This window comes from Mobula hypostoma, chromosome 6 (genome assembly GCF_963921235.1).
Source record: "Mobula hypostoma chromosome 6, sMobHyp1.1, whole genome shotgun sequence".
In the NCBI taxonomy this organism is placed as follows: Eukaryota; Metazoa; Chordata; class Chondrichthyes; order Myliobatiformes; family Myliobatidae; genus Mobula; species Mobula hypostoma.
The window spans coordinates 49331023-49343846 of record NC_086102.1 but is presented as its reverse complement, the minus strand read 5'-3'; the positions used below and the strand labels follow the sequence as shown (position 1 = coordinate 49343846).

Here is a 12824-nt window from a genome sequence, read left to right as displayed (position 1 = left end):
TTCTGCTCTTAATACCATTCTTTATTTTTTATTTGCAGAATAACCACGTGCATGGTCAACCATACACAGGTCCAGTGGCACATCATATGAACAACCCTCAGCGAACTGGTCAGCGAGCACAAGAAAATTGGGAAGGCAGTGAAGACATTCCTGCATCACAGACAAAAGATTAACACATAATTCTCCAATGTACCCAATAAAGACACTGGCTCAAGCACATGCCCAGGCCTTACAGTTCACTTCTCTGGGTCCGTCTACACCAGTGAAACAAATACCTTTTTAAAAAAAAAATACTGTCCGACCTGGAGTGGGAAGAGTCTATTCACTGTCTGCCCTGCAGAGCAATGCTGTTGACATATAACCTGCCTGCAGTGGAAAAGTGTATAGTGTTTTGTAATAAATGGCCTGATGCTAATGTATAAATGGCAAGGTGTATATAGTATATTAATGTTTGACTGTTAAATCCTCAGCAATGCAGAATTGCTTGAGGAGTGTTGCAGACCTACAGATCTAAGACACACAAATCTAATCTTTGCTTTATCAGCTGTGCTCAGCTTTGAGGGTAACCTGCCGAATGGCAGTGTGGATCAGATTATTTTCAAGATACATGGCCATGTCAACCAGACAGAAAAAAAAACATGTTAACTCATGCCACCGGAGTTGCTTTTACTTTGGGTTATTTGATGGTGACTTTTTAACATTTGGTTGATGTGGGACACTGGTGATGTATTGTTGCTCTGGATTTCTTTTTCATTGCCTTTTTCATTCTGGTCTTAGTTGAATCATTTTGAAGCTCTAGTTATGCTGTAACATTTAGCATGGCTTCACATCAGATTAGTGTAGCCAATGAAAGATGATCCTAATGACAGCAGTTTTTTAATCCCTGAGCAAAAAACGTGCTCTGCTCAGAGCTTTTTTTCCTTTTCTGTTACACCTTGATGGTTCAATTGGAGAAAAATGTGAGTATAAGTGGCTTTCAATTGCACATATATTCAGATCTAATATTTGACAGTCTATGGGTGGGATAAAGGATTATTAGTTTTGAATTATAGGAATTTAAAGGAAAAAATATATGCAACCGTTGCTATGCCAGGATGCCTGGAGCATAATAGACAGTACATGGTGTGCTTGTTTTATTTCCTTGGTAGAGCTTACTTAGATTAACTTCTAAACTTCCCTCTTACTGCAACTCAGTGAAGTAGAATTAAATCAAGATGTACATGACTGACACAGTGGGGACATCTCACTGATTTGTTGCAGTCACAATTCTACTGGAAAGCAGAAAATTGTCTTAGCTCCTTGCCCATCCTGTCAGCCTAATTCAGATATAAGCAAGATTGTAATTTTAAGAAAAACTGCTGGTTAGTCATGATTCTTGCAGGATTCTCACTCAATTCCAAAAGTAGCCTTTTGTTTATGGATTTTGAGGAAATAATCAGTAAATACTGTATTTAAAAAAAAATTGGTAACTTGAATGTGTATTTTTTTGGAATTTGTCTCAAACCAAATACCCCTGCAAAACAGACTCAACCCATCCTATTATATTTAAATATTTTGCAGTTTTATTTTATAGAAATTATTTTGCTGAATTCAAAAGAAGAACATGAATTAAAAGGAACATTTTGTCCTGTGTTCTTATTTAAAAAAAAACAAAAAAAAAATTGACTGTGCAGAGTTCCATGCCATGTGTGACTTTGGTTTTGGCCATGATGTGACATTGAATTCTGAAACTACAGTCGCACTGTGACCTTTCACTTGGAATTTTTTTGTGCACAGAGGTATACTTACAACTAAACTCCCCCTAGCAACAATAAAGAAATTGAATTATTGACACAGTGAACACTTTGTCTTTCATTTCATTTGTTAATAAACTTGATTTCTCCAATGTCTGTAAACTTGAAGAAACAAATTGCAGTCAACTGTGCATTTTTAGGATGATGTCCAGTCTTAGAAATATCTGTTCAACAATAGTTCCAAACATTTCCAAGCAAGCCAAACCAAAAGGTAGTGTGTTAGTAATTGCTTACAGCAAAGGAATGTACTATGCAGCAGCTGTATTTTAAATAGAGGTATTGGGGAAGAGCAACACCAGAGGCTATCAATATGAAGTAGTCAACAGGAAATCCATTTGGAGATTGAGAAGTAACCTCATCAGCCAGAAAGTGATGAGAAATGTTGAAGTTCCTATAACAATGAGCAAATGAGATGATTTAGGGAATGCATTAATGGAGGCCGGACGTGAGTAAGGGAGGAGAGGCTGAAGCATGTTAATGCCTAATACATTTACATTAGGGAAGCTAGGTGGAGAGTTGAGTGGATCATAAATGCCATTGTGAATTGTTTGGGCTGAATAATCATTTTGTGGCATATGTGATATGGAAAGATGATTGATAGGATCTATTGTAATAACAGAAATATGAACGTTTACAATCAATACTGAACAACTGGATGTTTTTTTTCCTCTCTCCAGTCTCTGCACATGCTTCCAGTGGGTGATAGATTACCTGCTTTTTTTTTGTGTACCCCTATATTTGGTAACAATCAATCTGAATATGGCCCTGCCTTGGTATTTGCATTTCAGCAAGGATAGTTTTGATTTTATCTTCATTTAATTGATGCCCAAGAAGTTATTGTTGTCAGTGATATCATAACAGAAAAATAATTTAAAGTAAGTTTGCTTTTACAGCATTGTGGTTCATTTTACTCACTCAGGAATATGAATACCAATGGTTAAGAAGGGGAGAAATGGTCATTTTCCTGACTCATCAGTACACATGAAGAGAAGGTTGTCTGCTGCTGTGTTACCCTTACAGTATTTACTGTCAGTGCTATTATGAATAACAGTATTAGAAGCTGCAGGATATCTATAAAAATTATAATCAGTAAACTTCAAATTTAAGCTTGATGTTAAACTTAAGGGTATGAACTTCTCATTAACAGAGGAATTATGAAGTTAGGGACATAGTATCTGACTCTGAAGTTGGTAATCTAAACCTACACTGAAACAGGCCCTTTGGCCTATGCAATCTGTGCCAAATTGTTCTGAGTAGTCCTATTGATCCACTGCTGAACCATAACCCTACCATGCATGTAGTTATCCAAGCCTCTCATAAACGTTGCAGTCAACCCTGCATCCACTGCTTCAGCTGGCAGCTCATTCCACTCTCACCACCCTCTGAAGTTTCCCCTCAGGTTATTTCACCTTTCAGCCTTAACCTTTGATCTCTAGTTCTCGTCTCACCCAACCTCAGTGGAAAAAGCCTGCTTCCATTTACCCATTCTATATCCTTCAAATCTCCCCTCATTCTCCAACTCTCTCAGATTTTGTCTTGTCAAATTATTCTGTATTCATCTTACTGATCTTTTCCTGCAAGTGACTGGAACTGCACACAATACTCCAAATTCGGCCTCACGAATGTCTTAAATTTCTATGTAACATCCCAACTCCTGTACTCAATATTCTTGATTTATGAAGAAAATGTGACAAAAGCTCTTTATGACCCTAGCTACCTGTGGCATCACATTGAAGTAACTATACATCTGTATTCCCAGAGCCCTTTGTTCTACCACATGACATAGTGCCCTAGCTTTCACTGTGGATGTTGTATCCTGGTTTGTCCTCCCAAATTGCAACACTTCACTCCTGTCAGCATTAAATTCCATCTGCCATTTTACACCCATTTTCCCAGCTGATACAGATCCTGCTGCAAGCTGATAGCTTTCCTTGCTGTCCACTATGTCCCCAATTTTGATGTCATCACGAATTTGCTGATGCAGTTTACATTATCATCAAAGTCATTAATCGGTGACAAACAGCTACTACTTGCAAGCACCCAGTATGAGAGGCAATTATCTGCCTCCACTCAGCAGCTTCTCCCACTACGAATGTTGAATCCAATTATCTCATCCTGAATACCAGGTAACAGAACCTTCTTAATCAGCCTCTCATGGGATTTTGTTAAATCCCTTGCAGAAGTCTGGATATCCACTGCCTTTCCTTAAGTTTACCAAATAATTTCCTGTCTTATTTAGACCCTTCTTAAAAAAAAATACATCAGCTATCCTCCAATTCCTCACCCATGGTTCAGAACATTTCAAATTTCTGCTGGAGACCCTGCAATTAATGCACTATCCTTCCCACAAGACCTGAGGGATTTATCCACCCCAATTTGCTTCAAGACAGTAAACATCTTCTCTTCTGTAATCTGGATCCATGGCCTCACTTCTTCCATTTCTTGAGTAAATGGGTGGGGGGAAAAATCCATTTGAGGTCTTCCATCTTTTTTAGCTCCATGCATAATGGCTATGCTGATCTTCAAATGAATCTATTTTGTCCCTTACTAGCCTTTTGTTCTTAATGTGTATAAGTATTTGGTATTCTTTGCCATGTCAATCAGAGCAACCTCTTAGCTTCTTTGAGTCCTCCTGACTCCATGTTCTCTTGGCATTTCTCAAGCACCTTCTTAACCAGACCCAATATTCCTTCAAAACCAAGGTTGCCTAAACCTGCTACCCTTTCCTTGTATTCTAACAGGAACGTGCAACCTCTGTACTCACTTTTGAAGGCCTCCCACTTATTGCAAGAAAACCTGTCCCACTCCACACTTGCCAGATCCTTTCTCCAATTTAGAATCTCAATCCAAGGACCAGTCCAATCCCTCTCTATAATTATCTTTAAACTAATGAAATTTTGATCACTCGCTCCAGTGTTCCCCGACAAATACTTGTCACCTGCCCTGTCCGATTCCCTAATAGGGGTACTATTACACTCTCCAGCTGAAACTGTCCTGAATGCATGACAATATCCATCTGACCCAGTTTTACATTAAAATCATCTATCACAACCGTAATTGAGTAATACTCAAAATACATATCAAAAAGGAAGTTTGTAGAACTAAAAAGTGGGAGGGTGATCGAAACAATTTCTGTCAAGTGTGGCTCTTCAGAGTTATAACCACCTTTGCTGTGTGCAGACACTTTTATTCTGTGCTACTCCCATGCTCCCCAATGTTGGAGAAATTAAAATTTAGTTTGCTATATTTGATTGTGCTAAAAATCGAGTGTTTACTAATATTTTCATTTTACATGTATTTTATGCAAACAAAATGAATTTTAAAAACTTTTTATTGTGACAGAAGGACATATATTACACCAAGACATTAATTCTCTTTCTCCTGGACAGTTTTGGTACCCCGCAGTCTACCAGTACGACGAGCAGCAATGAGACCAACTTTACGCCCAGCAGGAGCATCTCTCCTGATGGTTGATGGCTTCCCGATGTGCTGGTGGTTACCACCACCAAATGGATGTTCTACAGGCTATGGAAAAATAAAACCAGATTAACAAATCTCAGTATATTATTTCTACCAATGAAATGCCTCTGCTTTAATGAATGCATAGTTTTTCGTGTTTTACTCATGTCCAGCTAGATTAACATTTTATACTCATGCATCTTCATTTCAAACATCTCAACTGAAAACAAAGGTTGGTGTTGTGGACAGTGTAAGTTGTTGAATGTTATAGCAGCATGTTTACAGGATGCAGAGTTGGGCTGAGAAGTTAGCAGATGGAGTTCAAGCTGGAAAAGTATGAAGTGATTCACTTTAGAAGTTCAAATTTTGAAGTAGAATGGCTCGAGGGATCTGGGGTCCACTCACTGATTCTTCAGAGTTGCTGCACAGTTTGACGGGGTTGTTAAGGTATATGAAGAATAAGATGCCGTATAGTGTTGGCCTTCAGTAGTCAACGGATTGAGTTCAAGACCACACTGCTAATATTGTTTTCAGCTCTGGCTGCCTCATTGTAGGAAGGATGTGGGATCTTTAGTAGCTGCAGAGGAGATTTACCAGGAAGCTGCCTGGACAGCATGTCTACTGAAAAAGTCATTTTGGACTTTTCTCTTTGAAGCAAAGGATGAGAAATAACTTGATGGAAGAGGCGAAGAACAAATGAACACTTTTTCCAAGGGCAGAAGTAGCTAATGAGGGGGCATAATTTTAAGGTGATTTGAGGAAACTACTAAGGGGGTGGGGAATAGAAATCAGAGATTAAGTTTGTGTTTACCAAATGGTGGGTGTTTGAAACGTGCTGCCAGTAGAGGCAGATACATTAAGCACATTTGAGAGACTTAGAATAGGTACACAGATGATAGCTAAATGAGAGGGTATAGTTAAATTGATCTTAAGAGGAAGTTAACGGGTCAGTACACATAGGCTGAAGGGCCTGTACTATGCTGGAATGTACTAATAACCTTTCGGACAAACTAGACAACCACTATGAATTATAACTGCAAGTTTGAAAGTCTCCTAATCATTAAATCCAAAAGTTGAGAATCAAGGCTAACAGTTAGTTAAAGCAGTCAAAGTTAACTTTTGGAGCCTTGCATTGGACTTCTTAATCAAGTAAAAAATAAACTTACTAGTTTGGCCAAGGAAGTAAGCAAAGGAGGGAGGAACTGGAGGGTTCAATCTGACATAGAGCACAGTCATCACATTGCAGAGTTCAGAGAGGCTGTGGTAGCAGTATAAACATGGAACTACATACTTTGACTGAAGAACCAACAAATAAGGAATTAACAAGCAGAAAACTATAAGGAAATTAAAGCAGACAAGCAGAATGAAAAAGAGCCATTGTTGGATATTCTGTGCCTGCAACAAAACTTAAATAATCCAACATTGGAGCGTGGATAATACAAGAGCAGCTAATACATAAATTGGTTGTGGAATGAGTCAAATTGCAGTTACAATCTGAGTTATGTGTTTAAACCCATTTTAATGTTAGGTAAAGAAACCTCTGACTGAAGAAACTCTAGAATTGAGTTGTAGAAAAAGTGTGCATGGACATTTCAAGTACTGAATGGTTCAGATTGTTTCTAAATGAATGACAGATACTAGGAAAAAGCAACCTAGGAAGATGGACCAACAAATTTAATGAGAATAAATTCCAGAGTGAAACAACTGGACCAGAGAAAACATTTAACAAGTGGTTGCTTATGCTATTTAAACTTACATTCATAGCCACACCACGGACACGTGGCCAGCAATTTCTCTTGGCCTTGTACTTATGATAAGCCCGACCAGCCTTCAGTATTGGTTTATCAATACGACCACCGCCAGCAACAACACCTGCAATCAAAGTAAAACATTTGCAAACATTCGCAGAAATCTGGACAAGAAATCTTTAATATGGCTACTGGAGAAAGTTTTCAATTAATAATTTGCAAGTTACTCTTATTTTAAGAATCATTACTTAGGTAATAAAACAGATTACAGAAGTGCACAGTGCAAACATTAATTTAAACAAAATTTTTTACATAAACAATTGCACATTTTAAAATCAGTTAATACATGAAACAAAAAGAATGGTAAATTGAATCTTACCAACAACAGCTCTGTTGGCAGAAGAAATAACTTTCTTGGAACCTGATGGCAACTTGACACGGCTTTTTTTGGTCTCGGGATTGTGAGAGATGACTGTTGCGTAATTTCCAGAAGCACGGGCAAGTTTACCACGGTCTCCTGGCTTTTCCTCCAAACAGCAGACAATGGTACCTTCTGGCATGGTACCCACAGGGAGAACATTTCCAATGTTCAACTGAGCTACAAACAGATTTTGAAAATTATTTCAAACATAATTACAGAGCTTACTTACAATTGTAAAATACAAAGTTAATATTGAATCAAGAACTGATAATATAACCATTTGTATACAAATCACAAGACAACTACCGCTGCCACCCTCAAGCCAAGATTTTTATTCTATTTTTAGCACGGTCCTTTTCCAATCTCACTTCACTCCTGAAAAGAAGCCAGAACAGTAAGACTTCAAAGCCAAAGGGTTAGGAGATAACAAAAGCTATATATTCCAGGTATAACTTAACAAAATTGGGGACAAAGAAGCCTAATGCAGCATTTAGAAAGCCTGGTGTTGAAGTACACCAGCTCCTGTCTGAATGGTGACTTGGTTCTGCTCCGATTCACCTACTAAAGCAACAAGTCTACAACAGATTCTACCTCGTTGGCTCTTCACTCAACCCTGGAAACTCTGGACAGCAAAGATGTATACATCAGGATACTCTACCAATTACAGCTCAGCATTTAATACTATCACCCCCTCAAAACTAATCAGACCTGGGCCTCAATACCCGCTTGTGCAATTGGATCTGGGTTTCCTCACTTGTGGATAATTGTTCGGATTGGCAAAAACACCTCCACAATCTCCATCAGCACAGGAACATTGCAAAAATGTGTACTCAGCCCCCTGCTCTACTCACCTCACACCCATGACTGTGTGGCAAAGTGCAGCTCCAACACCATATACAAGTTTGCTGACGCCACCACCATTGTGGGATGTAGCAAAGAGGGTGATTAATCAGCATACAGGAGGGAGATTGAAAATTTGGCTGAGTAGTGTAATAAACACCTTCTTACTCAATGTCAATAAAACCAAGGAACTGATTGTAGACCAGGAGAGGGAAACCAGAGCTCCATTAGCCAGTAATTATCGAAGGATCAGAGTGGAAAGGGTTGTAACTTTAACTTCTTGGGTGCCACTATCTCAATGAATCTGTCCTGGACCCATCATACAAATGTTGCAAAAAGGAAGCACGACAGCACCTCTACTTCCTCAGGAGTCTGTGGAGATCTGACAAGTGACTGGTAGAGAACTTCTATAGGTGTCAGGTGGAAAGTGTGCTGGCTGGCTACATTACAGCCTGGTACAGGAATACCAATGCCTTTGATCGGAAAATCCTACAGAAGGTAGTGGATTCTGCCCAGTATATCACGGGTAAAACCCTCCCAACCACTAAGCACATCTACATGAAACGTTGCCATAGAAAAGCAGCATCCATCAAAAATCCTCACCACCCAGGCCATGCTCTTTTCTCGAGGTTGATTATCAGGTAGAAGGTATAAGTGCTTCAAGACTTGCACCACCAGGTTCAAGAACAGTTACTACCTCTCAACCATCAGGCTCTTGAACAAAACGGGATAGCCACACTCAATTAAGGACTCAGTTATATTGTTATTTTATGCTTATTTATTATATTTATATCTGCATTTACACAGTTTATTTACAGTTAACAGTTCCTGATGCCTACAGTTACTGTTCTTTAGGTTTGCCAAGTATACCCACAGCAAAAGAATACAGTGGATTCTGGTTATTAATCAGAGCAGCCGCTTATTTGGAACAACTCAAACAACAAAACTAAATAGAGAATTGCTGGGATTCCCTTCATTTGTTTGGGGCACTATGCAGCTTAACAAGACTGTTGCCAAACAGATTCTAGCTAGCAAACAGTCTTAAATAGCACCACTTGCAGGAGTTTGTTTTCAAAAGGCAGTGATATTTGTTAATGATAGTTGTCAAGAAATAAGGAGTAAGACAATTCCCAATTGTTTTGCTCACCACCGTTTCAAGGAAGTGACAATGAAACAATTTCACTACTTCGACAATTAGAAACTACGAAATATTTGAAGGATCAATCATCTGGAAGATTGAGGATGCAGTCTAAAGTAATATATGAAGGCAGTCTGCATTAGGTGGCAGCACATTTTACTTATTGCACGCACTGACGAATTCCTCCATTGATAACTGTTAGGAGCTACCACAGTTTTATAGTACTGTACTGCTACAGATAATGTTCTAATTTCTTCTGTATTTCATTTAGCTATCTAATTTGTTACTCCGTTTGTCTTTTTATATTTTCTAACTATTTCAGCTAATTGGGACCACTGTTTAATTGGGCCAAAATGTACTGGTCCCAGTGTACCGGAATCCACATATTGAATTCTCCTGAGGGGTTCGGAGTGCAGTTGCGTACCCCAATGAACAGCAAAGATGAGGGAAAAACACACAAAACAAAGACATGAGATTTGAGAATCTGCTGGGCACTCCAGGTATTGTGAAGAGGTCCTAACCTGAGCCCAGGAAACTAGCGCCTTTACCTCCATGCAAGGATATTTGTCAAGCTGCGTCAGATTGACATAATGAGAAGTATTCTGACTGCTTGTTATCACGGCCTGGTATGGAAGCTCCAATGCATAGGAACACACCAAGCTTCAGAAAGTGGTGCACTCAGCCATCATGGGCACAGCTCTCCACCACCACTGCCAATATGACACCTATAAGAGGTCATATTTCAAGGAGGAAACAATCACCACCCAGGCTGTGCCCCATTCTTGATACTGTCATTGAACAGGAGACAAAAAACCTTGAAGAACCAAAGCTGAAAGTTGAAAATAGCTGTTTTTTTCTCACTGCTACCAGGTTCTTGACTGGACCTGAAAACCCTAATGTTATCTCAGACTGCATCTTTCTTGCATTAGATGTAATGGTGACATACGAAGAACGCAGATGCTGAAAATCTGATGCTATGCACAGAATGCTGGAGGAACTCAGCCAGCATCTATGGAGGGGAACATAAATTACCTATGTTTCACGTTAAGTTTGTCATGTTTGAAGTGTACTATAAAGCTAATTTTCACATGAAAGCAGCAAACATTCATGGATTACATGCAAGGCTAATTACAACTGAGAAAACGCAAGACAGAACATTATGGAAATAGCAATACAGGAAAATAATTGTCGAACAGATTTCACAACATATGCCAGAGGTTTGTGCTATTCCATCTACACATCTTGAAGAGTTCAAGTTAAGATTTCAGAGGTTTTTTAAACTTAAATCTTTTAAAACTTTATGAAATCCCTTAATCCAAAATGCACACTGATCTGAGACTTCTACATTAAAACATCTACAAAGAACATCAAATTACCTTTCAGAACAACTTCAATTCAGACATACTAAATACGTTAAAATTAAAGGTCCTGATCTATGAACCAGTTTGGTTAGCATTCCACTTCACAATAATGGATTGCTACAACACTAAATGTGACAGCTTTTAAAACTGCATGACACTGCACATTTTTCTCAACTTACCCTTCTTGCCACAATAGATAAACTGGCCAGTGTGAATACCTTCAGCGGCAATGAATAGTTCAGTTCGTCTTTTGAACCGGTAAGGATCGCGGAATACTACCTTTGCCAAAGGAGCACCGCGGCCAGGGTCATGAATTATATCCTGCAGAGTAAAGCAAGCATCATATTATATTTTAAATCAACTATGCCAAAAATCTACTCCTTTAAGATAAGTAACAGTTCATATACTTAAATCAGCTGCATAGACTAAAAGGACTTAACTATAAACATGGAAATTCAAATGGGGTTTGACTTTCAGTACTTACCTTGACAATTCCCTTGATGTAACCATGGCGTTCAGCAAAGTCCACTGCCCTCAACTTTGCAGCTCCTTTTCTATGTTTTACATGGGCTCTGAAGACGGAGCCTGCGCCCTTTCTCTGTCCTCTGATGACACGACCCATTCTGCACTACTGCAAGCACAAAATATTTTTCAGCCATTATTCAAATAAAAAGCAAACATTAAAAAAAATCAGTACTTTACTTCCATTGTAAACTGAAAGCGGTATTCCCCACTGACGTTATACTTCTGTCATTAACACTAAAACATAGTGACCGAAGTACTTTTAAGAACGGAGTCACGGCCAATTTAATGGACTTAATGTGACAGATCAGCTTTCCATAGGGTATCATCAATTCCAGCCTTTCCATCACCTTGCTTCTCCCTGTGAGGATACTATTAACCACCAATTCCTACAAATGCCCGAGAGGTGAGGGGAAGCGGCGAACAGCCTCGTCGCTTTCACTCAACTCAAAGGCTCCATGTTTGTTACGGGGGAGCTCGATCGAAACGTATTTTAACCAGACATAAATTCGGATATTTAATAAATAAAAGTTACAGCAGTGACAACGAGATAACGATGTTCAATATTTGGGGGGAATATTAACCGGATGGCAGCCAAAACTGCAGATTAGAATCGGATTATCCCGGTGCCCGCGTCCCACATCGGCCTACCCAGAGCAGGAGTCTGCGCGGAAAGGAAGGAGTCATGGTTGCGCGACCACTACTTCCGGAACGTTTTTGTGGGGGGGGACTTTTTCTCCGCAACTAATCCACAGGACGTAAGATAACTGGTAGTTTGTTATTATATGAGCTGTTAAATATAATATAAATCTTGTTTTTGATCAAAATCCAAAACAGTTCGCGACCTGGGTTCTCTGTTGCATTATGGGCAATGTAGTCCATAGATTTTTGTGACGTCTTCCTTCCAGCAGTCAAAGTTCAAAGTATACAACAGGAATTCTGCAGATGCTGGAAATTCAAGCTTACATCAAAGTTGCTGGTGAACGCAGCAGGCCAGGCAGCATCTATAGGAAGAGGCGCAGTCGACGTTTCAGGCCGAGACCCTTCGTCAGGACAAAGTTCAAAGTATATTTATTATTAAAGTATGTATACTTTACACAGCCTTCAGATTCGTCTCCTTTCAGGGAGCCACAAAACAAAGAAACCCTCCCTAAGAGAACCCATTAAAACAAAAGAAGAATCAGAATCAGAATCAGAATCAGAATTAGGTTTATTATCCCCGCATATGTCGTGAAATGTGTTAACTTTGCGGCAGCGGTGCAATGCAATACCTTGTAATACAAGGGAAAACTTTGAATTGCAGTAAGTATATCAAATAGTTAAATAAATAAGTAGTGCAAAAACATAAATAAAAAAGTAGCGGGGTATTGTTTATAGTTTCAATGTCCATTCAGGAATCGTGTGGCAGAGGGGAAGAAGCTGTTCCTGAATCGTTGAGTGTGATCTTTCAGACTCCTGTACCTCCTTCCTGATGGTAACAATGTGAAGACGGCATGTCTTGCGTGGCAGGGGTCCTTATTGTTGGACGCTGCCTTTCTGAGA

General features: G+C 39.2%; 2 protein-coding genes across 7 annotated transcripts in view; one reads left to right on the top strand and one right to left on the bottom strand.

Annotated features, from left to right (window-relative positions):
- Positions 1-4978, top strand: part of usp9 (ubiquitin specific peptidase 9) — a 280005-nt gene extending 275027 nt beyond the window's left edge. For all 5 annotated transcript variants that reach the window (XM_063050799.1, XM_063050801.1, XM_063050798.1 and 2 more), the window contains one exon: positions 39-4978. In XM_063050799.1, coding sequence (XP_062906869.1) covers positions 39-173 — 135 coding nt within the window. In that variant the 3' untranslated portion in view covers positions 174-4978. The remainder of the gene's footprint in view (positions 1-38) is intronic.
- Positions 4979-5106: 128 nt separating this feature from the next.
- Positions 5107-11978, bottom strand: rpl8 (ribosomal protein L8). 2 transcript variants are annotated; one of them, XM_063050803.1, is made up of 6 exons: positions 11934-11978; positions 11245-11391; positions 10940-11081; positions 7380-7598; positions 7009-7124; positions 5107-5318 (listed from the first exon to the last, which is right to left on the bottom strand). In XM_063050803.1, exons 2-6 carry the CDS (start codon positions 11380-11382, stop codon positions 5160-5162), a joined length of 774 nt encoding a protein of 257 aa, XP_062906873.1. In that variant the 5' UTR covers positions 11383-11391; positions 11934-11978; the 3' UTR covers positions 5107-5159. The 2 variants fall into 2 exon arrangements, with proteins under 2 accessions (XP_062906873.1, XP_062906875.1); XM_063050805.1 differs by having other exon boundaries at positions 11867-11941.
- Between the last annotated feature and the right edge of the window lie 846 nt (positions 11979-12824).

Excerpts from the sequence above, each read along its gene's own strand:
- rpl8 (XM_063050803.1), bottom strand. The coding sequence starts at position 11,382 with ATGGGTCGTGTCATCAGAGGACAGAGAAAGGGCGCAGGCTCCGTCTTC. Across the intron at positions 7,599-10,939 it reads TATCTATTGTGGCAAGAAGG|CTCAGTTGAACATTGGAAAT; the intron begins GTAAGTTGAGAA and ends ATCTGTTTGTAG. Across the intron at positions 7,125-7,379 it reads TGCCAACAGAGCTGTTGTTG|GTGTTGTTGCTGGCGGTGGT; the intron begins GTAAGATTCAAT and ends CTTTGATTGCAG.